Source organism: Atta colombica, unplaced genomic scaffold (assembly GCF_001594045.1).
Source record: "Atta colombica isolate Treedump-2 unplaced genomic scaffold, Acol1.0 scaffold73, whole genome shotgun sequence".
NCBI lineage: Eukaryota > Metazoa > Arthropoda > Insecta > Hymenoptera > Formicidae > Atta > Atta colombica.
The window spans coordinates 67,801-92,026 of NW_017259565.1; the positions used below are offsets into that span (position 1 = coordinate 67,801).

Consider the following 24,226-nt stretch of genomic DNA (forward strand, 5'->3'; position numbering starts at 1 on the left):
CGACCACCACTTACCGCTAAAGCCATCTATAGGAAAACGGGGGAAGCAAAGTTGTACACCTAATATAAAATATATAAAATATATATATAAAAATTTGTAATTATGTAAAAAATTTTAAGAACTTTTTAACAGAAATATAAACATCGACACACACACACACACACACACACACAGAAGAGGGTCATTAGAGGTTGGTGCTAAATAGAACATAATCATGTTATAATCAGGCTACATAATTGATTTACAAACCGTACATTTCGGCCCCAATTTGAGCCATCTTCAGCAGTATTAATAGTTAGTATACAAAATTAACAATAATTCCACATATTGTTCTACATGTCAATATTAGTAAAATATAAAAAATGTATATTGAGCCGTCCTATATTCTCATAAACTCCCGAGATCATTAGTGGTTTGTTAGATACGGGAGCGTTTTTGAACGGTATATAATCGTCTATTACGAGTATGCTCACAAGTCTAAAGGTCATGGCACATAAAAAAACTTAAGATATAAGATGTCAGTAAGCTAATCGATCAATTACAATAGAGACTGTAAGACCATAACGTAAGCAATAGCGAATCCAATGTTAGTTTCCTTATTACTTATGTCTTAAGTTTTTGTATGTACCTTCTAATGGCTCTCTTTTTACTAATGTTTGTATTTCTTAAGACGAATCCATTTTTATTATAATATTATTATTTCAATTTTATTGATTTTATTTTTCAACAGAGATGTAACATGATACTTACGGCAAATGGAAGGATCTTCATCACTACCATCTTTACAATCGGCATCTCCATCGCATTTCCAAGAATCGTGAACACAACGACCATTGGATTTACATTTAAACTCGAGTTCCCCGCATTCGAGGGCGCATTTAGCTTCGTCACTTTTGTCACCACAGTCGTCAATTCCATCGCAAATCGTTACGCTCGGTGTACAATTTTTGTTTGCGCATTGGAAGAAACTTGGCCGACAAATCCTTTGTGGGCAACTGAATGATGACTCGTCAGTACCGTCCTTGCAATCCTTTTCTCCGTCGCATCTACGTGTACAATATATTTTCATTCTTCTGTTTTGGCAACTTAATCTAAACATATCTTACCTCCAATACCAAGGAATGCACTTCTCGTCGGGTGGTCCACAACGATGCTGACCAGCAGTACAATTCGCTATGCATGTCTTGTCGTCCTTGTCCAGAATGAATTGATTCGGACACTTACATTTATAGGAGGTGACACCAGGCTGGCCATATCCTTCGAGCAAATACGAACTAGCGGGCGGTGCAATTAGACAGAGATGTGAACAATCACCGTTGTTATTCGCGCAAGGATTGTTATAGGGTAGTTGCCGAAGAGGATGATAGGCGTGAATGTCATAGGGTCGATGGGTGGTGTTGCGTAGCACCTGTAGGTGCGCACCAGAAAATTTCTCCGCCCTACTAATCGCTTTTAGATTCCAATCAGTCCAATAAATGAAGTCGTCAAACACAGTAATGGCGAACACATGTGGCACAGAAGTGCCCTTCAGGACGATTCGTCGATTGTGACCCTCGAGATCGGCGAAGGCGATGTAATCTAGATGGGCATCTGCCCAAAAGATGCGATCGGTGAAGTAATCGATTGTCAAGGCGTTTGGCCAGGCGATATCGTCCTCCCATGTCAGAATTCGAGTGAAGTTGCTACCATCCATACCCATCTTACCGATGTACGCCTGAAATTTAATAATTTATAATTATGTTTTTGTAACTTTGTAATAATTTTGTCTACAATACAATTATCTATGAGGTAACTATTAGGTATACAACTTTGCTTCCGCCATTTTTTTTACGAAATTCGAGGCTTTATTGTAAAAAACTGGTTATACATTTATTCAAAGTATTGTCCATCATTGGCCACTACTTTCTCTCATCTTTCGGGTAGCATACGAATCTCGCGTCGAAAAAACTGGTCATCTTTTGAGGCTATCCACGAATCGATCCAATTTTTTACTTCTTCATAAGACCGGAAGTGCTAGTCAGCTAGGCCGTGTGCCATTGATCGAAACAAGTGATAGTCAGAGGGAGCAACGTCTGGAGAATACGGCGGGTGGGATAGGACTTCCCATTTCAACGTTTCCAAGTATGTCTTGACCACTTTCGCAACATGGGAGGATCGAGCATTGTCATGCTGCAAAATCACTTTATCGTGTCTCTCGTTGTATTGAGACCGTTTGTCTTTCAATGCTCGGCTCAAACGCATCAATTGCGTTCGATACCGATCGCCTGTGATTGTTTCAATCGGTTTTAACAGTTCATAATACACTACGCCGAGCTGGTCCCACCAAATACAGAGCATGACCTTGGACGTCAAAATCACCGTTCTTGAAGCGTTGAAATCATTCGCGACACGTTCTTTCACTAATAGCGGCCTCACCATAAATATTTGAGAACATTCGATGAGCCTCAGCCGCAGATTTCTTCATATTGAAGCAAAAAATTAAAATCTCCCGCAAATGACGAGAATTTGACTCGTAAACTGACATTTTCAATCGAGAATAACTTTATGATGCAGACACAAATCGACTAATGTTTCTGGGGTTATGTTGACAGATGCCCAAGTTTATTGTATGACGTCTATGATCTATTTATTTCGACCACCACTTATCGCTAAAGCCATCTATAGGAAAACGGCGGAAGCAAAGTTGTACATCTAATAGAATACTTAGTGTAAAATGTTAAAATCTACCTGAAGATGCCAGGACGTAAAGTATAAGTATCCAGCACCGGGATGGACGGCAATCGCACGTGGATCTGCTATTCCGCTCTGCAAAGTCTTTCTGTTTGTGCCATCAAGTTCAGCAACATCCAAATGCTTTGCGTGACGATCCAACCAATACAATTTCCGACCAACCCAATCGATAGCAATACCTTCGAGACCTAGACTGTCGTGACGAATAATTGGTTCCCTCTCACCGCCATTTACTGGTGCTCTATAAATAAAGAAAAAAAACATTTAAATGAAACAAACCTTTTAGCAAAAAAGGTATCCATCTTATTCTTAATGAATATCTTTCTCTTTAGAATTCTTCACAATTCTATGTAATTTTTAGAATATTTATATAAATTTTTTTTAGAGTTTTATATAATTTTATAACCTTCTATATATACAATATAAAAAAAGTTTTAAGTTTTTATACGGATTGAAACATTTTTGTAGAAATGCTGAGAAAGTTTACATTTTTTCTGAAAATTTTCATGTATTGAATCTTGAAATACAGTTTGATTTCTAAAATTTCTAAAATAATATTTATAAAATTTTAAAAAGTTAAGAATTTTTCTAATTTTCACAAAATTTTTTGAAACATAAAGAAATTCTTGAAAGTATTATGAAACAATATGAGAATTTTTTTTCATCAGAGATAGCATTAAACAGGAAAAAATACATGCAATGTACCTATATATTGTTTTTGCGGTAACGTCGCAGAAATATAGCATTTGCTGGGCGTAATCCGCGTCAAGCGCAACAACGTTGATCAAATCCTGATGCATCAAACTGTACTGAGACGCGTCAATCGACATATTCCTAACGTAATATTTATTCGTAAATACTATCCACGGCTGAACATTGTCCCTTCGCTTGCATGTATGTTCGTCAGCCTCTCTCTCATACCAGCGCTCGTTGCACTTGCAATAGTAACTACCAGGCGTGTTTTCACATTGCTGGCTGCACACTTGAGGTGTTTCAATGCATTCATCAATGTCATCGCAGGCTTTGCCGTCGGCCAGCAGTTTATAACCAGGATTGCATTCGCAGTAGAAGCTAGTCGGTGTATCCACGCATTTCTGTCCGCACTGATTTATCTCGACTCGAGCGCATTCGTCTACATTGCAGTGTAGCGGCTCGTCGCTTTCGTCTGCACAATCTGGCTCCTTGTTGCACACTAACTGCGAGTCAATGCAGTTGCCGTTCGCGCACATAAAATCCTTTGGATTTGGACACGTTGTATTCTTTCCCTTAGATGCTAAAAGAAAATTAACGTTATTTCATATCGCGCCAAAAAGAAAATTGGAAGAAGAAAGATTGAATAAATGTTTGGATATACTTAAAATTCAAAATTTCCACATTTTTTTCATGTGAAAATTGGGGATTAATGATATTTTCCACTTATTTTTAGTATTCCTCTTTTTTAGATTTTTTTTTAAATTCTTTATATGATTTTTCAGAATTTCTATATAATTTTTCAAAATGTATCATTTTTCAAATTGAATCGAAATATTTTATAAAAGTCTTGAAAAATTTCTTTTCTTAAATTTTTTATATAAAAACTTAGGACATTCGTACGGAATACAAGAGATCCGGATTCGACTCCCGGCCGAGATATTTTTTGCAATATTTATTTACAGTCAGTACATTAACCTCTTTCTAATAAGATGCCAGATTGAGCATCAAATTATTAAATTAATAAATGCTTTTCAATTTAATTTATGATATTATTGTAGTAATTTAATTGCGTTTATAAGTCCGAAAAATCAGTTCAAATACAGACTACATATTTAATATATAAATTCACATTGAAATTATTTAAAAGCATTTAAGATCCAGTTTCGACTGTAATAGGCATTAACTCTTACTTGTTGTGTATTCACATATACGGTCTTAATAAATCATTTATTATTTTTTATATTAATCTAGCAACGCAGTAACTGTTAAATTATACTTACGACATCCTACTTCGTCCGAATGATCGCCGCAATCGTCTTGGCCGTCACAGCGGAACTGCTTGCGTATACATTTGAAGTTCTGACAAGTAAATTCTTGGTTATTGCAAGACTTGTACTGGGTATTACAGAACTTGTCTTCGTCGCTACCGTCGCCGCAATCGTTATCATGATCGCACAACCAACTGCGATTCAGACATCGTCCATTTTTACACGTAAACTGATTGTCGGCGCAAGGAGTTGGAGCTGGGCAGTGGTGCAAAGTTACATTCTCATCAGCCCCGTCAACACAATCCGGATCTCCGTCACACAGCCATTTTTTCGGGATACATTGGGCGCGATTCCACATTTTATTCGCGGTGCAAGTAAATTCGGTTTCTTCATCACATTTTCTATCATCTAATCAAAATAAATTAACTTCTCAAGATACAGTGGAAAGTAATTTTTAATTATAATACGGAATTGAAATATTATAAATATCAAAGTTTTAAATGAACGACGCGCGAATATTGTATAATTAAAAAACTTACTGCACTGATGACGCTCGTCTTCGTCAGAGTTATCTAGACAATCGTTGTCTCCATCACAGATGTAAATTCTAGGAATACAATTGCCATTGTCGCATGTAAATAGATCGCCAAAGCATGTTCTACCTTCGGATTGGCAATAACCAGGAGGCTCGTCACTTCCGTCTAGACAGTCATCATCTCCGTCGCAATACCAAGTGGCTGGAATACACCTGGACAATACGCATGCATTTAGAAAATACTTTCTGTTATATAAAAAAAATCGTAAGACATTACAACTTTCAAAATAATTTTAAAGTCATCCGGTTATTAAAATTATTCGTCAAACATAGATTTTTTTTACCTGTGATTGGGACATCGGAAACTGTTCTGAGGGCAGGTCCTTTGAGCACAATGAATCGGATTTTCGTCACTATTGTCACCACAATCATTGTCGCCATCGCAGAGCCAGTAGGGCTCTACACAAATGTTTGTTTTTTCGCACTTGAGATGATTTAACGGGCATGTAGTGTTACGAGGACATCGCTCATGTGTCTCGTCCGAAGTAATGTTGTCTTTACAATCATTAATACCGTTGCACACTTGAGATTGTGGGATACAGCGATGATTAGTGCAGGTGAATTCTCCTGGTGCACAAGGTGGATAAACGCAACCTTCCTCATCACTACCGTCCCGACAGTCATTTTCATGGTCGCATTTCCATGTTTTGAAGATGCATCGGCCATTGTTACAACGGAATTCATTTGGGCTGCACGAATGATGAGCTAAAATGTATGAAGATCGTTTACATAGATTTTTTTAATAAATATGTTGTTAAAGATACTTGCTTTGAATTCATTTATTATATGGTAAGATGACAGAAATAGCTTTATGATACTTACAGCAATAATTGATATTCTCATCAGATTCGTCACCGCAATCATCATCACCATCGCACGCCCACATCCGGGAGATACATCTGCCGTTTCTACAAGCAAACTTGTTCCCATCGCAAGTGACGTTCTTTGGTACACACATTCTATTTTCATTCACCAGCCTGCTATTATCGTCGCATTTGCACTCCGGCAAGCCATTGTTGCCTGGATGGCAGGATTGATCGCAGCCGCCGTTACTGATGTTGCAAGGATTAACACTACATATTTGTCTACCTCCGGAAAAAACGTGAAGATCTCGCGGAGAATCTTCCAATCGCTTCACTAGCTCGATTTTGTCGGCTCCAGTATGCTTCTCCGCTCGGTAAACTCCACGAAGCTGAAGATCCGTCCAATAAATATGCTCCCTATAGACAGTGATTGCAAAGGGATAGATAGTAGCGCTAACCAAAATTTCTCTGTGCTTCCCTTCGAGATCAGATCGCTCAATCTTCTCACGTACAGCATCGGTCCAATACAACATTCGATCCTCGTAATCGATTGCTAAGCCACTGGGTTGTGAAAGATCTTTATCGATAATAGTGCGTTTCAGCGATCCCGCCATAGTCGTTTTGAATATTTTCCCTGATGTTCCAAAACGACCCCAATCCGTGAAGTAAAGCGAGCCGTTGCAGGGATCAACAACGATGGCGCGCGGACGATCTACGCGTGCAATCATTACCAAATGAGACCCGTCGATGTCCATTGCGTAGATGCTATTGTTGGACGAATCCGTCCAATATACCTTCTTTTGAGTCCAATCATATGAAATGCCTTCGGGATTAATTCCTTTACTGATTAGTGTGTGCAAATCTGAGGAGGACGGTCGATCTGACGGCGTCCACGCGATCTTCGCCCAAGGACGAATCTGAGTGAACAACAGCTTCTTATCCTGATAATCAAAATCCACTCCGACTACATTCGTCAGGTTCCCAACAGGTGCAAAAGGCACATTAGTGTTGTGTGGATCTAAATTAATAGCACGGATTTCAGTTCGCGTGGCGAATACCAGATATTCTTGAACGTTTTCACAGTTACGACCATCGGAAGAGAGTTCACCCACTGCACAATCACAAGTGAACGATTTAGGATTGTCCTTTGGAAAAGCGAAGCATAGTTGAGAGCATCCACCATTTGTTACCTGAAAAAATAAGAATTTTTTATTTATGCCTTTTTAATTTTGTTTAAAAATTATTTTTATGTTAATTATTTCTTTTAAAGTAGTTTTAAATTTAAAAAAATAATAATTTTGCCTTTTTAAATAAAAGATTATGCATATCTCAATTCATATTTACCTGTGCGCAAGGATTTGTGATATCTGGTGGTTGACTGTTTTGATCAAAGATCGCAATGTCTCTAAGCTTTTGTAAATTTGTTCTAACAGGAATAGGAAGGCTGGTATTGCCCTTCAATTTGCTCGCCTTAAAAACGGTGGCCAAATTTCGATCAACCCAGTAGACGTCTCCGCCGAAAATGGCAACACCCATTGGATTTGGTACATTTCTGCGAATGATTTCTCGATTTCCACCAGTGTAAGACACTTTTTGGATGGTATCCAATTTCGAGTCCACCCAATAAACGTCGTGTGTTGCGAGATCAATCGTTAGATCACGAGGTGTACTAATACCGGACGTCACAATAGGGGACCAATTGCTACCATCGAGGAAGGCTTTGCCTATTCGAGGATATTGTCCATAATCGATCCAGTACAAATACCGTTTGATAGGATTTACAGCTAATTCCCGAGGAGCATCTGTTGTCATTTTTACGAGCACCTTTCGATTAGAACCGTCTAACCAGCAGACTTCCACGTAGTTATCGTGAGGGAAAACATTAGCAAAATATAAATTCCCTGCTATCCAATCCACTGCTAAACCACGAATTCCATTAGAACCAATTCCTTGTTTGATTACTTGTTGCAATTCCGTTCCGTTGGGTCGTATTCTAAAATATAATAGAAATTAATAGAATATTATAGTTATTATATACAGTGTATTTGATAAGTAACGATACAATTCTCGCATAGAGCGGTAGAGCGGATTAAACTAATTGCGAAAAGTTTTCTACCATTTTACATTTTTTGCAAGTTAATATAGTTAACAAGATGTTAATTACTAAAAATCGCCAAATATTGGTTTTCAATAATTTTTTATTCAAGTACTATTAACTTTACAGAAAAACAGCAACTAACAAAAATTGTTTATTTTCTTCCCATACAGTTCTGAGAATTTTTTCAAAATTTTTAGTATCGCATTTTCTCATGTTGGTAAAAATTGTTGTCAATAAGAAAAGTATTAAAAAGCTGATAAAAACTTCAGAAAAAATTCTTACAGATTTTATGAGAAGAAAATAGACAATTTTTGTCTCTTGCTATTTTTCTGTAAAGTTGATAATACTTGAATAAAAATTATTAAAAACTAATATTTGATAATTTTTAGTAATTAATATCTTATTAATTATTATAAAAATTGCAAAATAGTAGAGAACTTTTCGACTCAGTTTAGTTCGCTCTATCTGCCCATGAAATATTTGGCGATTATTTTGAGACATCCTATATATATTAAGATCTCGGTGGTCTAATGGCTTAGGACTTGAAGATAACATCAAATTATTAAAATTGCTCATCAGTTTAATTCGCGATTATTAGAATGGTTTTAATTGCGCTTATAATCCGGAAAAACAATTCGGCGCGCAATTCTAAAAAATTATAATATGGTATATATGCAAGTACATATATAGTGTATTAATAGAGAAAAGGCCCCTATTATGAGATATCGAGTTCTTTTTGGGTAAATGCTAGAAGTCTATGCGCAGAATTTTAAAAAATAATAGGTCATTTGGAAGAGAATTTAATAAACTGTAAGCTATAATATTATATAAAATTTAATTCAAATTCAATTTAATTTTTTTTGAAAATTAAAGAAATGTAAAAAGTGAGCAAAAATCGCAAAAAACTTGTGCTCCTAATATGAGGTGCCCCGAGATCGATAATAAAAGATATATCAGTATTGCAATTAAAAAACTTCATTTAATGTGTCTAAAATACAAACAAACACACCCAGCGTGCAAAAAATGAGCATGCGATAGATTATACCCAAAACTCATCTTCAGGTAGTTCGAATTAAGCATCGCAGAAATAGGCACTCGACGTTCATTCAAGTTATCTTTTTTATTATTTACAATAACATTTATACTTTAGCAACGATTTTCACTTTGACATAGGAGCATGAATTATTTCATATTAGAGATACCCTGGGTATCTCATATTACGATTTCCACGCCTCACAGTTTTACTATCAAATCTAACTTCTGCAATTAAGCAATTTTACATATCCTGTATTTTTCTATTAGTACGATGTTACTCTATCTACATTCTCACTACATGAAGAATTTATTGTCAAATATTTATTTATTAAATAATAAACAAGGTTTAAAGGCGCATCTCAATGAAACTTGAAAACATTCAAATTTTAAAATCTTACAATGATGGGCTAATATAAATTTTCTACTAAATAGTTTTCAATCCAAGAGCAATAAATTTATGGTGGAATCAATAGCGTTCATTAGTTTAGCAGAAACGCCGTCATCTCATATTAGGCGCCTATCTCATAATAAAAGGCTTTTCTCTAATTCAAGATTAAATTATTCAAAGCAATGAAAATCCAACTTCGATCATAATAGGCATTTTAAATTTCTAGTATTGATTGTGTTTCTCACAATGCGATCTAAAATAAAGATTCTTAATATTATTTTTACCCACACACACATGCGCGCGCGCGCGCACATCGTATCTTCATGAAGAAATCATCTAAAGATTTTAACATTTGTAAGAACATCTTTAATCTTATTTTACCTGAAAATACCATTCCAAAAGCCTCGATTGAATTCCACCCAATATATCCAGTTTCCTGCGTAATGTACATCAACATGGAGGATATGATGGCCAGGTCCAGTAATGGGTATCATAGCTTCTTTGGAATCTTTAAGACTATAACCTCTAGCAACATCCAGCTGAGTTACCACTGCGAAAGTCTTATAAGGTTCGCATCTGGTTTCCATAACCTTTTTATATTCCATTCCGCAAGCACAAACGCGTGTACCTCCAGACGCAGGTAGACAAAGCTGTTCACAACCTCCGTTGTTTATAAGACAAGGATGAGATCCAGTTGCACGTTTTTTATAAATGGTTAGAGTACGAAGCTCAGAGTCGTTATCAATGATAATGACTGGATTATCACCATTAGACAAATCAACACGCTCGATCTTATCAAAAAGTGAATCCAAATAATATAAACGAGATTCATGGACAGCTATTGCCTTAGGCATTGCCATGTTATTTGCCGCGGTGAGAATGGTACGAATATTTTGACCATCCGTTGACATAGATTTGATAAAAACTGGATTTTTGCAAGAGAAGTATAGGGTTTTGCTAGGTATATCGATAGTAATTGCTTCAGGGCGTTCTAGACTCTCTACAAGAACTAACGGATTACTGCCGTCCATATTAACCCGCCCAATCTTCTGGGGCACTCCGAAACCTCCATCGTCTACCCAAAACACTTGTCCGTCAATAGGATCAACGCACATCGCCTTTGGTTTAGATACTGACGTTCGATTTCCATCATTTGATAAAACAATTGTACGAAATCGTGTCTTGCCATCTAATTTGATAGCTTCGATATTAGATGCAAATTTGTTGCCAATAAACATATTGCGTCCAAGCCAATCCAGTGCTATAGTAGATGGTGAACCGACAATACCAGTATCACCAGAAGGATTTGGAAACTCCGTCCGGTTGCCACCATTATAGGGAATGGCATAAATCGTACCGTTCTCGTTATCGCTATCTTTGCCTGATATAAATAATAAATTAATAAATAATAAAATTCTCTCTTAAAACTTGAAGAATTTAGATCTCAAGAAGACTTTGCAAAACAAGAAATATAAAAAATTAGTTATTATACTTTGCAACCAGTAGATAATACGATCTCTTCTGTCATATTCGATAAATCTTCCGCCTTCCACACCTACGATAGGCGTGATGTATCCAGTTTTAGTTTCTTTAGGGGTCAAAGAAATGTCAATGATCTGAGAACCTCGAAGAACCATTAAATATGGTGTCTCCTCTTCCATGCAACGTCCATCAGATAGTAATTTAAATCCAACCTTTTCAAACATCAGAGAAAAAATAATTCAATCTAGATAAATAGAATTTCTGATAGTTTCCTACTTTGAAATCTGTGTAATTACTTACCTGGCATTTACAACTGTATCCTTTTGGATTAGGCGATAGAAGACATAAGTGTTCACAAGATGTGTTGGCACAAGGATTTGCAATGATCGGTTGTAGGACTGCATGATGCACGTGTATGGAAAGAGGCTGCGAAATTAAATGCGACACTACTGTCTGATTAGAACCCTTAAATTTGTGTGCAGAAAGAACTCGATTGAGCTGCCGATCAGTCCAGTACATAGTGTCCTCGAAGAGAGTAAGTGAATGGGGATGCAGAAGATAGTGCGAGCTGGCTAAAACCTGAAGTCTCTGGCTGCCATCATATTTACAAGTATCGATAAAGTCTAATTTGCTATCTGCGAAATATATTCTGCGATTTGCAATATCTAGCGCAAGACCATTAGGCCAATAAATCTTTGTACTGATAATAGTAGATCGATTGGTGCCATCCATTCCTATTCTTTCGATTCTAGGGTTTTCACCCCAATCGGTCCAGAAGAGCCATCTTGCACCTTCACTGGGATCTAAACACATTCCACGTGGCTGTGTAATATTCTCTTTAACGAGAATCATCCTTCCAACTCCAGTCTCCTTAGCAACTTCAATTGTATTCAGCTTTGAGTCTAACCAGTAAAGATTCTGACCAATCCAGTCGTAGGCTAGGCCTTCTACCAAATCTAAACCAGTACTAATGATATCTTGAGGATCACTACCACGATCTAATCGTGAGATTCGCTTCAACTTCATGTCCGACCAGAAAATAGTACCTGTGTGCATATTACTGGCAGTCGCCACGACGTTCTCTACATTGATAGGAACTCTTTCCAATGCTTGATCTTGAAGATCAGCTACCAGAATAGTATGTCTATTGGAAATAATCAAAAACGCAGCACTATGATTAAATGCCTTGCATGTATGCTTATCCGCATCTAATGTGTAACCATTCACACAGCTGCAATAGTAGCTACCCTTTGTGTTCTTGCAGAGCTGCGAACATCTTCCATCCGGGTTGCATTCGTTTATATCTTGACATGTCAAGTCGTCATTGTTGAGTTCTTCGCCAGCCGGACAAATGCATTGCGCACCAAATGGAGTCTGAATACAACCATTGGTACATAATCCACCTTGATGATGACATTCGGCGGTGTCACAACCTGGTCCTTCGTCTGCTCCATTGGGACAATCTAATTTACCGTCGCATACACTGGTTGTATTCACGCAACGATTCTTTACGTTTGGACACTTCCATTGTTGAGAGTCGCATTTGAATATAGGAGGACCGCATGCATGCAGTTCAATGTCTTCGTCAGATCCATCTCCACAATCATCTTTTCCATCACAGATATATGCTTTGAACACGCATCTCTCATTTCGGCATCTGAGAAATATATAAAATCGAATATCGATGAATTATTGAAACAGGAATAAGATGTTTATCATCCATGATGAATTTTTTTGAAGGAAAATAAAATGTAATTAATGAATATAACAAACCTGAAAAATCCAGTCTGGCAATCGACCTTTCCGCATGATTCTGGTTCATCGGATTTGTCAGGACAATCTGCAGTACCATCGCAGTACCAGCTTTTCGGTATGCAGATAGCTGAACTGACACACTGGAACTGCTTGTCAGTGTTACACTGATCCGGTGCTAATGATGGGCAGCCTACTTCATCTGATCCATCATTGCAATCACTAATACCGTCACACTTATACGATGCTAAGACACACATCTTTTGATCTGCGCATGTGAATTGTGTGCTAAGACAAGTAACTGGTGGACAATCCATCTCATCTTGTCGGTCGAAACAATCACTATCACCATCGCATACCCAGGACTGCGGTATGCAGTGACCGGAGCGTGGACAGGTGAACTGGAAGTACGAACAAGTTTTTGCTGCACAAAATTCACCCTCATCGGAGCTGTCACCACAGTCATTCTCGGAATCGCACTTCCAAGTTGCGGGAATGCAGCGATTATTGGCACAAGCGAATTGATTTGCGCTACAAGTCACATTCGGACAACCCATCTCATCACTATAATCACCACAATCGTTCTCGGAATCGCAATGAAATGTCATCGGTACGCAACGACCTGATTTGCATTGGAACTCGTTTGCGCTACATGTTGGTTTTGTACAGTTTTGCATTTCGTCACTATTGTCGAGGCAATCATTTTCACCGTCACATACCCAGGATTTTGGGACGCATCTAAAAGAAGATCGATTAAAAATTAAAATATTTGAATTTATAAATACACTTAGAAAAAAACCTATTCTTACATTTAACTAAATATAAGATAATATATTGGCTAAAAAATGATGTTAGTTCTTGTTTTTTAGATGAATAGTATAGTAGAGTAGTTTAAAAGAAGATGGTACATTATGATCTCTTTTCTTCCTTTATGGAAAAATATTTTTGGACTCGCACAAAAATTATTGAAAGTAACTGAAAAACCGTTCAAATCGAATATATAATATTGTATACTATTAATTTATTTCAAGAATTTTTTTATTAATCTAATAATTTTCATTCATCTAATAATTTTTCTATAAGCACTCATTTGCATTTTATACAATAACAATAATCATTACCAGTATTCAAATTGAAAACTAAATCAATAATAAATTAGAAACAAGAATATGACTAAGAAGAGCAAAAGATTACATGTTGAAATAATAATTCTTTTTGTAACTTATTTTAAATACATTTACATAATAAAGTAAATATATTAAACTTAATAAATTCTTTATAAAAATCTTTCTTTTATTAAATTTATTATCTAAAAATCTTTCTTTTATTTTAAAAAACAAATGAATATCTTCATATTAGCAATAAAATCAACTTATTCATTTATTGTAAATATTATATATAATTTTGTAATCAAATATTGTGTTTTTTTTTAATGAAAAACCTCGATTATTTGTAATATGAAAAATTTGAAAAAAAAACATCAGCAATTAGCATGGTTAGGAAGTTATATTAGCAAAATGTAACTTTGTATCATTCCAAATGTGTAAAGTCAAATAAAATGTTAAATAACGATATTTAAGTGTACGTATACTCGTATTCATGTTATAATACGCTCAAATTTAAGGAGATGGAAAGGTTTGGATGGCTAAAAATTATGTAAAATTCGTATATCGTTTATGGACAAATGAATAAACATACATAAATTTCCTTTTTATATTTTGAATGTTTTCTTAACGAATAAAATCAGCCGTGAAAATCCACACACTAGCTGCATTCGGAAACGTCGCCTCCGATGTCTTGGATTCACATCTGTGCTTGTTTAACATTAAATGTTAAACATTAAACGCCGTCAATATGAATAATTGAGGGCAATATTAATATTTAATGGCAACTATGCAATTTGCGCACTGCTCCGATCTTGCCACGATTTCGGATAAATGAATTAGAATTTTCTTGGTGCCATTTTATTGGTGAAATTCTCATCTATAAACTAAACCTAAAATTTGCAAATTGTAAAAATGATGATTAAAAATTTGTCAAAAAATATCAAAGAATTCAAGTTATTTATTATTAAAATAGGTTTACAAAAATAAATTTTTGTACGCAAAGATAAGTTCAGTTTATTGGAAAATTCTGTTATCTTTACTTTAAAAAAAATTTGAAGTCGATATCTGCAGCCGTTCTTGAGTTATCTTAAAAACGAAACAATATGCAAATCATGCAGTTACCTTTAAATATTGCCTTCAATTATTCATATTTTATGGACTTTCATAGCTTATTTTAAGAAAGCATTCAAAATATGCTAAAAAGAAAATTTATGTTATGTGAAAAGTATATTCATATTATATTTTATTCATTTATCTATAAATGACATTCGAATTTTACATAATAGTCGTCCAAATCTTTCCATCCTCCTTAAGAAGAATGAAGTATGTATTAAATACTAAGATGCACTTTGAAATGTTTCGAAATGCTTGAAAATAAAAAGTGCATTTTATATATATAATAAACATTATTTATTGATTATATTTAGCGCTATGTAAATATAACGGCTATTGAACAAATGATATCATAAATAATCATTAGATTTGGTATCTAATAGCGAAGGTATTAAAAGGAAAGTGAATTGTATATTATATATACATACATATATTATATAATTGTATATTATATCTATATTAACACATTTATATCTATATTAACACATTCAACACTTGTACTAAAATTCTCAATAAAAAATAATATATTATTACGACTCTATAAGAGTTATTTTCTTCTCTATATATAAATATTGAATATGTTGTTGTAAACAATTAACTTCAATTATTAGTTAAAGAAGTCAAATTTTTACGCACCTTTGGTTTGCGCAAGTAAAATCCCAAGTATGTGGACACGCCTGCAAAGGTGGTTCCCCATCAGGATCTGCTGCACAACTCCTACCATTGCCTTGAAGACGTTCTCCATAAGGACATCCGCATACTTGAGTAAGCTTCGGTACTAATTGCATATTAGGGAACATGATATCAGAACGCGAAGAATTATCCGGAATAGCAAAGCAAAGTTTTTCGCAACCACCATTGTTGATAGTACAAGGATGATTATTCGTCGTTCTCTGAATATCACGGCTAAAAACTTTTACGCCGTAAAGTCTATTAGTAGCAGGTTCACGAACCAAAATAGCTTCCTGTTCACCAGTTTCTTTATGCAATCGAATAATAGCGTCAAGGCGCCAATCGGTGATATACATCCAATGTTCATGAATGGCGATGGAAAACGGATGTCGTATCAGTCTAGAGTTCACCGTTCGTACATCCGTACCCTCCAAGTTTGAGTGCTGCACGTGATCTAGGAGAGCGTCACACCAATATAATCGATCTTCAGTAAAATCGATCGCCAATCCATTTGGCCAACCCAGAGTTAGATTTCTGAAGACAAACAGATTGGAACCATCAGCATGGGCCCTGCTGATGTTAGCCGGACGGTCCCATTCGGAGAAAAAGATGTAACCTTGGTTTGGATGAATTACGATCGCGCGAGGACGCTTCAGATTTTTCAGTAGTGTCCGCCGATAGGTGACATTCCGAGTGCTGAGCACATTTAGTGTGCCTGAGAAAGTAGCAAAATTTTCACCGTCTAAATAGAGTCTGCTTTTTATTTATTTTTTTTTAATTATAGATTTCAATTTATCGTTAAAAAGTTACTAAAATTCATACTATTACAAATCAACCAAATTGAAGATTAACAGCTCAAATATTCAGTAAGATTTTGTCATCAACAAACCTTTACGCGAATCAATATAGTACAGATTCTTTGCAGCCCAATCAACTGCAAGCCCTTCCACCCCTTCATTTTGACTAGCCAGAACAATTTCGCGTCCAGTCGCATTCTGATGTACCCTATATATAACATCCTGAAGAACATCACTATAATAGATATATTGATCATGTGCGTCATAGTCTAGTCCAACGAATCGTGCCCGCCTGGATACAACTGGTAGAATAGAATCGCTAAAGCCTTCCATTACGGGATTGAGTACGCGTCCTTTAATAAATCTCTGCTGTGAATACATGAGAAACTCTTGCACTAAATTGCAATTCCTCATGTCACCTGCCAATCGCCATCCGATGTGGCAAGCGCAGCGATAGCCTAATCGATTGTTTTGATCACTGGAGGCCGTGACGATGCACATATGTTGACAACCACCATTATTATTGCCACAGGGATTGGAGACGCTAGGTTGCGAGAGTGGATGCAAGGCTTTTATAGCTTTGGCGTCGCGTATCTTAAAAAGAGATTATGAACATTACGATATGAACCTAATATAAATGTTCTCACAACTGTTTAGGTAAATATATTATATTAAACAACATAGTGTAACATCATTATTTAATTGAAGAATATATATCAATTATTCAAACTGCAATAGAAATCGACTAAATTGATTTTCGTTTCTATTACTCAATCAAATATGAACATACTCGATTGTTGCACTCATACCTTGAATACATTTTGAATGGAATAATCTCCCTGAGTCTTGTCAACACTCATAACAGCCTGTTTGGTGCCGTCTGTCCAAAATATCCTGTTTTCAAAGAGAGTAAGTCTGATTGCAGATGGTACTTGAGAACCTCTGAGAATCATTACTCTATTGTGTCCTATATAGTCTGCCGTTTCGATGTAATCCAACAGGGAGTCACACCAATATATCCTTTTAGCAATAATATCAACAGCCACACCGGAGACCTTATAAGCTGCTTCAGAGACAACAGGGAACGCATTAGTACCATCCATGTTGGTACGTAGGACCTGCTTGCTGTCAGCAATGAACATGAGGCCTTTCGTGGGATCCAGCGCGATGTCAGTCGGGTTACTGAGATTGGAACCCACTACTATTCCATGATAACGTCCATCCAACTCGAATACGTCCACTTTTTGCACAATAGAATCCGCCACGTAGAGTTTTTCGCCAATCCAATCTATCGCGATGGACACAGGTCCCCAGGAACCCGCCATACTGATGTCCACTTTAGCTGGCGTGTCGCTACCGAGATTGAGAGATTCCGAATGAACCTTCCGTGTCTTCATGTCGCTCCAGAAAAGCAGATTTCGCGAGTACAAGTAGTCCACCCCGCTTGCACCGGTAGCGTTTGCAATTATTCTTCGGTCCTCGCCGGTCGAGCTTAATCGCCATATTGCGCGATCTTGCGCGAGTAGAAGTTCCAAGGAAGAGGTGTTCTGGGCGCGACACTTATTGTGTCCATGAAGAATATAACCAGGCGCGCAATAACACGTATACCAGCCGTCAGTATTTTCGCACAGTTGTTCACAGAAGCCCCACTCGGAGCATTCATCTCGATCTACAGAAAGAAAAAAGTCTGATGGGCGATGCGAAAAAAAGGATGCAAAAGTGGGCGAGCTCCATGAGTAAATTCTTATTTTTCTAATTCAGGATTTTCTAATTCTTCAATCATTGCATTATTAGGTAACTAAAAATTATTGCATATTGGATTAAGAGTTTAATTTATAAAAGTCAAATAGCTTACCAACGCAAATCCGTGAATCATTGGCAAGTATTCTTCCTTCGGGACAATAACAAGTCCCTCCAGTAGGAGAGGCTTGACATTTATGTTGGCAACCAAGTGAGCCACACATACTTGTCGCTACGATAAAGAAGTTTTATTCTTTTAAATGTTCTTTTAAATGCTAGTCTCTTAATGTAATGAATCTAAATCTACATTCTATATATTATATATTTAATACAATTTAAGATATAGAATCCACATAGTCTATAAAAAAAATTCCATATCTAATATATTTCAAACTCAAAACGTTAATGAGGTTTGTTACTTGGAGTTTTAAATGCATTATCTTTTTGTTTCTCTGTATATTGATTAATTGTTATAATATTTTCCATAATTTCTATCAAGTTTATAACTACTAATGATGTTATATGTTGCTCATGAAATATTTTACATAATCTTCTGATATTGTTAAAAAGAATTGATGTAATAAATGTATGATCGTTTTTAAACTTTTTGCGCTTAATATTGTAATCTAACATATATAAAATTAAATTGCTCTTACAACATGCCGCTTCCTCGTCCGCTCCGTCCTCGCAATCCTGTTTTTCATCGCATAACTGAGATCGATTGATGCATAATGGTTTTCCATCCGCTGCACCTTTCGGACACATGAATTTGTTTCCTGGACAGAGTGTCATTGTGCAAGACTTCTCATCGGAACCATCCTGGCAATCTTTATATCCATCACATTGATACGCTATCGGAATACAGAGCGCATTAGCGCATCGGAATTGATCACTGGTGCAAGGTGGGAAACCTGAATATCAAGAAATCTCTCATTATTTTTACGAATTGTCACGATTTAATTTCATATTCAGGGTATCCTAAACTTTTTGATACACCGCTTGTAGGCAGGTAGATTGAATTAAACTGAGTCGAAAATCTTCTAACATTTTGTAATTTTTACAATTTTTTTCTTAATCACTCATATGAGCAAAATGTTCAAAATCGACACATAAAACAAATTTAAGATATCTTTAAGAATTCTCTGAGAAATTTCTTTAAGATACTCCATAAGCAACTCCGATTATAAAATTGTCTTATGTCGATTTTATTAGCAATTATGCATCACTTATTTAGCAATCTTCAAAAATTAATATTTTATTAACTATTGCGAAAATAACAAAATAGTACAGGAATTTTCGACTTAGATACCTATCCACAAGTTGTGTTAAAAAATTTGAGACATCCTGTATATATTCAAAAAGACTACAAAGCAAAATAATAATATAATAATATATGCCAGAACGCGTTATGAGCATTTTTGAAAGAGCCACAACATGAATTTCGCATTGTGGCTGAATCTCAAAAGCCATAAAGCATCATTTTTTTTGTTCAATGAGCGTTTTCAGTCTTTGAGCTTAACATATTATATAGCCATTAAAAACTTCTTTTATGATAACTTGATACAATTAAAATTGGGGAAATTAATGACAGAAATTTAATTAAAATTTTAATCACTGGATGTTTATAATCGTCGAGAAGTTTTTATTAACATCATATTTTGTAGAAATAGTTACAATTTAAGTTTTATTTTCATAGAAGTTTTATTTTCATAGTAACAGACAAGTATAACAAAAATTCGTAGCATAGTTCATTTATATCATGACAATTATTATACTATTCAATCAATTAATGTTTCAGTTTCAAAAATCTGTTTTTTTTTTTAATTATAATACTATGATTTTTAATGGAGTTATAAGCAATCAAAGTCTCAAAATGCTCCTTTTATTTAATCAGCCATGATAACTCAGTAACAAAGATCTTAAGAATATTAATTTTTGAAAATGATTTTATAAAGAAAACTTTCAAGCTTTCAAAGCGTTAAAAAGTTAAAAAGTTAAATTTTCGCCAATTTTTTTGGGTACGTGATAGGTCTACAAAATGAGAAGAAATTTTCCCATTTTTTCCTGTTATTCTCGGTTTTGTAATTTTCTACCAAACAATTATCAAACTTATAGAAACTCAAAAGACATGGTAACCTGTCAAAAGTAGAAATTCTAAATTTAAAAATCTCTTTCTTAAATTTAAATTTCGTTTATTTTTAATAAAGTTAATTAAATTACAGCTGGCTGAATTGTGACGTTTGTAGCGCTACGATCAGATTTTGTTCCGATGCATTGGCTGCGTTCAGCAGAAAAAGCAGCTCTGTAACTGTTGTAAAATTTTTTAATAAAATTAGTTTTGCCTTTCGATCCTCGATGTAAATGTACAAATCAATACATTGTACAATCATTAAAAGACGTTTCCTGATACTGAACTTATATAATATAAATAAGGGAAATAAACAAAAAAAAAGTAAAGAACAATGATTTTCTAAAATAGATCAAGTTCTGACTATATAAAATATGCAAAATAAATTATACATGTAATCTTCATATTACACGAACATTCATATTATAAATAAAATATGCAAAATCATATCTCTCGTTAAATCGTCATAAATAAAAATATTTTCCTTAAATAATTTTCCTTAAATAATTTTTTTTTAAATTATGGAAGTAAATAATTATATAAATAATTAAATAATTGTATCGTTAAGAAAATCTTATTTATTTTGTTTATAGGAGCTACCCTGCGATTCAAGTTTACTTTTATAAATAGTACATTTTTTATTAAGTATGTACCCATTAAAAAACCCATCAAAAACTATCTTGATATAGTATAAATAGGAATTAATAAGAGAAATAAAAAGTTAAATTTTATTTGAAAGTAATGATGGCGGAAGAGATAAATCGTGAAGCGTTAAATAAACGTATTGCAAAATCGTGAGCTTACTGCAGTGTTCTTCGTCGCTGTTGTCACCACAGTCGTCCCAGTGATTACACCTCGCAGCTTGCTCGACGCAGCGTTGCGTAGTATTGCATCTGAATTGATCCAATCGACAGGCTGGCTTCATATTATTTTCGCATCTTTCCTCATCCCTACCATTCCGGCAATCCAAGTAACCATCGCACTTTTTTTCTTTAGGTATACAAAGTTCCGGTGTGGTTCCAACGCACCTGAAGTCATCTGGCTGGCATTTTCTGTATGCTGCAACGTCAATGTCCTTTATCACTTCTTTGCTTTTGCAAATCTTTTTTTTCATAAATTATTATACTATAATATAAATAATAAAAATAAATGTTCGACGCTGGAATAAATATCATCTCATGATCTTTCAGGATTTTCTTATTAAATTGTGACTTGAATTTTCCTACCACTATATTTGATTTAACTACCACTATATTTGATTTGTAAAGAATTGTCTTTTGGCTAAATTAAGCAATACCAAATTGTATGTATGACTGATCCATGTTTTCATTTTCTGATTCTAGATATTTTATACAGATTTCTAATTTGCTTGGATTATACTTAATGCGAGAGAAACACATTCATCTAATGTGTTTTGACTGCCAGGTTGGAGTTTGAGAAAAAATTCCTTTAAATGTTAAATATCGACATTATTCATTGAAGATGCCCTTCCCCCCCTCTCCCTCCCACCCGGGGAGGATATGAATTAAAATAAATATATATTTTTAAAAGTAATCCATTTGTTAAATAGTAAACCGACATTGCGCATGACTCTCATTTGCTCATTTAATTGCTCTTTTTATTTTTATTAAATTCAGAAGAAATTATTTTATATCATTATGAGATTTGCAAAAGTTAAAGCGTTTAAACGTGTATATTGTACGCCCTTTGCAATCCATCTGACTTGTGAAACATTTCTAGTGGCGCACTTATGAATGAAGAACGTGACAAATGGAGTAGCATACATATTTCTTTTAAGTTAACGTCAAAAGTGATCTGAAGTTAATCACGCTTCCCGGTCCAAATAGTTTTGTGTGATAACTTGAATGCACTAACTGCACGTAAAGAACAATCATATCTTGATGATCACATTTTAGTTCGACACGTTCGCACTATTGATAAACATGCACAATGAGCCTGATATAGCAATCTGAAACGTGATTTTTCTCGTTTGGTTCATGGGATATTAAGATAAGGGGAGCAGCGGAGGAGAAGCGAAATGTGTAAATTTTCTTTTAATTAAATTTAATTGCGAAATGCTTTAACAAAATATTATGTTTTATCTTTTTTAAAAATGAAATTTTTCTGAAAGTTCTTTTAAAAATTCGTGTTCTTTTGATTAAAAAAGGTGAAAAATGTTATAATAATAAAATTATAATAATCATACATATGTTATATAATAATTCTGAATAAATCTTATGAGAAAATTTTTAATTCTAAAAAATATTCTAATATCGATATTGGTAATAAAGAGATTGAAAAATATTCTCCAAAAGTTTAAATAATATATTACGATTCAAAAAAGGAGTGATTATAAATAACACAAAACTTTCGACGATAGAAAGGTCAGCAAAAGATCAGCAATGTCAGCATCAAAAGAAAGAAAAACGTTATCGGCGCCTAATGGCAATAAAATGTTTACAAATCTCAATCTTCATTTTTATGACTTGAGTGAACATAATGTTGCTGATTTAACAATGTGCAATACGTGTTATCGTGACAACGTGATAATTTAGTGAATCCTAACGTAAAGAATCCGCTTAATCGCTGCGCAGCTGCTATTTAGCCATATTCTTATACCAGCGATCTTGTGACTGACGAGATAATATTTTTTTGTATAATATATCCGCGATAATTAATATTTCATTTAAATAGTGCAGCTGATGTTCTTAGACTCGTTTATTAACAATTGCTCTTTTTTCATTATTTATGAAAGAAAAAAGAAGTAAAATATAAATATAAAAATTATTAATTGCACGTGAAATACTGCAGCAAATCTTCTGTTTTCGTACATAGATTTATTTTCAATTGATATAGATTGATACAATCTAAGCCGTTAAGCAAAGAAAAAAATAATCTACAAACAGCACTTTTGACAAGATGAGATTTTTAAATAAAGGTAAATAAAAGATATCTTTTGATGAAATTTTTTTTTAAATTCTTCAATGTTTAGAATTCTTATATAAATTTCTAAATATTATTTTTACAAAATAAAATAAAATATATCAAGGGTATAAAATAATATCGAATATTACATACCTCCCGCTAAAAAATACATATAAATAAACGTAATTAGCCAAGTATTTCATTACTCAAAAAAAACCTCAAAAAAATTCATTTGTAAAAAAAATCTGTTAATTCTAACACAAGAAATTATAAAGTAATTAAAAATTAAATGTAAACCATTAAATTTAAATAATTTGGCGGTATTTTAAGGAGAAACTTGTTTTATAAATAATAATCCACGATAGGAGAGTCTTAATAGGAATTTATTGTTGTTTAAAAATTACTTTATTAGAAAATATAATTAATGAATTAAATTTTTAATTTGAATTCAAATCAAATGTAGAAATTATTAAGTAAAAATGAGTTACATTTAAAAAGATTAGATATATTTTAAATTTTAAGTATTTTGAAGGTAGGATTTAATAGTAAATTTATGAAATTTAAATAAAATATGTACAAATTGCCCGTCATTTTCATAAATAAATAGTTGAAAGAAGTCGTAACAAAGTACTTTAATTACTTTATATATGTACTTTAATTACTTCATAATCTAACACAAGATAATTACTAAAAGTGATTAAAGTAATCAATTAAATTATAATAAAGAAACAACTTGTGGCGTGCCCGAATCGTATATAAAACGCTATATTTCAGAGAACCAATATATTTTCATAGTACACAAATTATTTACAATAGGAATTAATTAAAAAATTATATATATTATATATATTTATTAATTATATATACTATTTATATTTATATATATTACTTATTATATATA

At 34.2% G+C, this 24,226-nt stretch overlaps 1 protein-coding gene across 1 annotated transcript in view; it reads right to left on the minus strand.

Annotated features, from left to right (window-relative positions):
• The window catches only part of LOC108692501 (low-density lipoprotein receptor-related protein 2), a 78,184-nt gene that overhangs the window by 12,051 nt on the left and 41,907 nt on the right, over positions 1-24,226 (minus strand). Inside the window, exons 4-22 of the mRNA XM_018200783.1 lie at positions 21,205-21,459; positions 18,929-19,183; positions 18,388-18,504; positions 17,342-18,201; positions 16,625-17,126; positions 15,700-16,450; positions 12,866-13,582; positions 11,393-12,749; positions 11,103-11,304; positions 9,992-10,991; positions 7,434-8,082; positions 6,109-7,279; positions 5,571-5,991; positions 5,231-5,439; positions 4,704-5,099; positions 3,436-4,003; positions 2,728-2,971; positions 1,107-1,714; positions 751-1,046 (exon numbers count right to left, since the gene is read on the minus strand). Coding sequence (XP_018056272.1) covers positions 751-1,046; positions 1,107-1,714; positions 2,728-2,971; positions 3,436-4,003; positions 4,704-5,099; positions 5,231-5,439; positions 5,571-5,991; positions 6,109-7,279; positions 7,434-8,082; positions 9,992-10,991; positions 11,103-11,304; positions 11,393-12,749; positions 12,866-13,582; positions 15,700-16,450; positions 16,625-17,126; positions 17,342-18,201; positions 18,388-18,504; positions 18,929-19,183; positions 21,205-21,459 — 10,578 coding nt within the window. The remainder of the gene's footprint in view (positions 1-750; positions 1,047-1,106; positions 1,715-2,727; positions 2,972-3,435; positions 4,004-4,703; positions 5,100-5,230; positions 5,440-5,570; positions 5,992-6,108; positions 7,280-7,433; positions 8,083-9,991; positions 10,992-11,102; positions 11,305-11,392; positions 12,750-12,865; positions 13,583-15,699; positions 16,451-16,624; positions 17,127-17,341; positions 18,202-18,387; positions 18,505-18,928; positions 19,184-21,204; positions 21,460-24,226) is intronic.